Source organism: Octodon degus, unplaced genomic scaffold (genome assembly GCF_000260255.1).
Source record: "Octodon degus isolate 3935 unplaced genomic scaffold, OctDeg1.0 scaffold00163, whole genome shotgun sequence".
In the NCBI taxonomy this organism is placed as follows: Eukaryota; Metazoa; Chordata; class Mammalia; order Rodentia; family Octodontidae; genus Octodon; species Octodon degus.
In genome coordinates, this window is record NW_004524739.1 from 2,438,707 (window position 1) to 2,441,125 (window position 2,419).

The 2,419-nt window shown below is 46.6% G+C and overlaps 1 protein-coding gene across 2 annotated transcripts in view; it reads left to right on the top strand.

Moving 5' to 3' along the window:
- The first annotated feature begins 1,208 nt into the window (after positions 1 to 1,208).
- Positions 1,209 to 2,419, top strand: part of Rcc1 (regulator of chromosome condensation 1) — a 43,828-nt gene continuing 42,617 nt past the window's right edge. For both annotated transcript variants that reach the window (XM_004642888.2, XM_004642889.3), the window contains exon 1: positions 1,209 to 1,323. In XM_004642888.2, coding sequence (XP_004642945.2) covers positions 1,294 to 1,323 — 30 coding nt within the window. In that variant the 5' untranslated portion in view covers positions 1,209 to 1,293. The remainder of the gene's footprint in view (positions 1,324 to 2,419) is intronic.

The following is a 2,419-nucleotide window of genomic DNA, read 5'->3' on the forward strand; positions in this document are numbered from 1 at the left end:
TGCTAGTAATCGGTTTTGGAACTGTCTCATTGCTATTTGTTTCTCAATAAAATTATTTTTTAAAAAAGTGTTCATTAGGAAATTTGCTTTTTTTCCATGGTAATTAAAACTACGGCCCCAGGGTTGCTCATCTAAAATTAGTTTGGAGGAGCCAGCCTGGTAGCTCAGTGGACTAAAGTGCCTGCAGGCACAGTGGCAGGGGCTCGATCCCCTTCGTGCTGTGGTGGCACGTGCTTGTATTCCCAGCACTTGTGAGGTTGAGAACAGGAAAATGACTACAAGTCTGATCTATGTAGCACATGAGACCCTGTAGGCCCTGTCCTAAATACAGAAAAAAGTCGGAAAGGGGATACAGATCAGTGGCACAGCAATTCTCTGGCATGCTCAGGGTCATGAATTCAACTCTTGGTATCAAAAACTAGTTGAGGGGCCAAGGAGATAGCTCAGTAGAATAAGTGCTTGCCTGGCAAGCACAAGGCCCTGAGTTAAAACCCCAGTTCCACCAAAGAAAAAGTTGAGAAAGAGCACCAAAGGTGAGAAAACCTGTTAAGTGAATTTTAGGGTTTGGTTTTTTTGTTTTGCTAGTCCAGGCTGCCTTAAGGGCGGGTCTGGTAGTGCAGGTAGAGCTAGGGATTGAACTGTCATATCCTGCGCCTGACCTCATTTTCATGAGCAGGCACTTAAACTGAGCTAACGGGCAGGCCCTGAATTTTAGGGGTTTTTTGTTTTGGTGCTGGAGATCAGGATCAGATTCAACCTTATGCTTGGCAGGAGTACTTGAGGTGATAACTTAAGTGACTGGTCATAGAGATTGGATGAGCATTTGCTTGTCATGCTCCTGTTCATCTGTTGATGTTCATCTTTATTTTATTTTATTTATGTGTGTGTGTGTGTGTGGCCAGCTCAGCCCACCAGGGGGTGGGGCTGGCTGGTATGTGGTGCTGGAGGATTGAACCGTGGTCCCTGTGCTTTGCTAAGCTTGTTCTAAGTAGGTGCTTTAGACCACTGAGCCATCTCACCAGCCCCGATGTTCATCTGTTGACAGATGATGTGGGTTGTTTTTTTTGGGGGTTTTTTGCAGAACCAGGGATTGAACTCAGGCCCTTGTGCTTGCCAGGGAAGCGCTTATTCCACTTAGCCATCTCCCTGGCCCCACTGTGTTCTTTACTCCTGTCTCTAGTAGTGTACCTAGCAGTTGCCAGCTTGGCTGCAGGTATGAGTTATGTCACAATGGGAGCCTTGTAAAAACCACCTTGCTGTCTACAGCCTTGCAGAAGGTGAAGGCTCTGAAGGATGGGAAAATGGCAAGGAACCACCTGGAAGGTAAAGTGGCTCTTGGTTTGGGCTGAGGTAATTTAAGGGTGCAAGTGATAGCCAGGGACTGCTTATAAAGTACTGGAGACAAGTTGGCCAGTAGATGAATTTGGGTGTGAGGGAAACTGCATTGTGCTCAGCATTGGTATCACGCTAAGCAGTTACAGAATGATGGTTCTATCCCTGAAGAGAAGAATGGAGTTAGGACTTTTTAGCAGTTGAGCCCAGGATATTTATCCTGAGCGACGTTGAAATTTCCCAGATGACTTGCCAGCCTGCCTCAGCCTCTCTTCGTACTGATTAACAGTTGCAAGCCAGGCCATACCTGGCTCTGAGTTTTCTCTACAGTAGAATTCAGGTGATTTTCTTGGACTAAGCATTTGTGCCAGGCACTAATTAACTTTCAAGGTTTTTTTTGTGTTGAGAAGGCCTTGCTATGCAGTTCAGGCTGGCCTTGAGCTCACTTTGTAGGGCCTGGTGTGGTCCTGCCTCAGCATCCTAAGTGCTGAAATTAGGGACTGGAAAGCCCCACCACACCTGGCTTCTTCCTGTGGACTTTAAAATTGGGCCGTGGGCCAGGGAGATGACTCAGTAGAATAAGCACTTCCCTGGCAAGCGCAAGGGCCTGAGCAGGAATCCCCGGTTCAATCCCCGGTTCCACCAAAAAAAATTCTTCAGGGCCAGGGAGATGGCTCAGTAGAATAAGTGCTTCCCTGGCAAGCGCAAGGGTCTGAGTTCAATCCCCAGTTTTGCCAAAAAAAAAAAAAACAATTGGGCCCTACTTGTTAAATTCAGGTCACACTGGATTTGAATCATAATTAACAGTTCATGTTACCTTGAAAGTACCTGTCTCACCCAAAGTAGTGGCACCCCTGCAGTCCAGTGCTCTCCAGGCTGAAGTAGGATTGCCTTGTGTTAGCAGAACACCCTGTACCTCATAGACCCTGTGAGCTGGGCGTGATGCTACAAGCCTATAATCCCAGCGCTCAGATTGAAGCAGAAGGTTCATTGAGAGTTGAGTCCAGCCCAGACTACTGAGTTCAAAGCCAGCCTCAACTACATAGTGAGACCCTGTCAAGACCAAAAAAAAAAAAAAAAAAAAAAA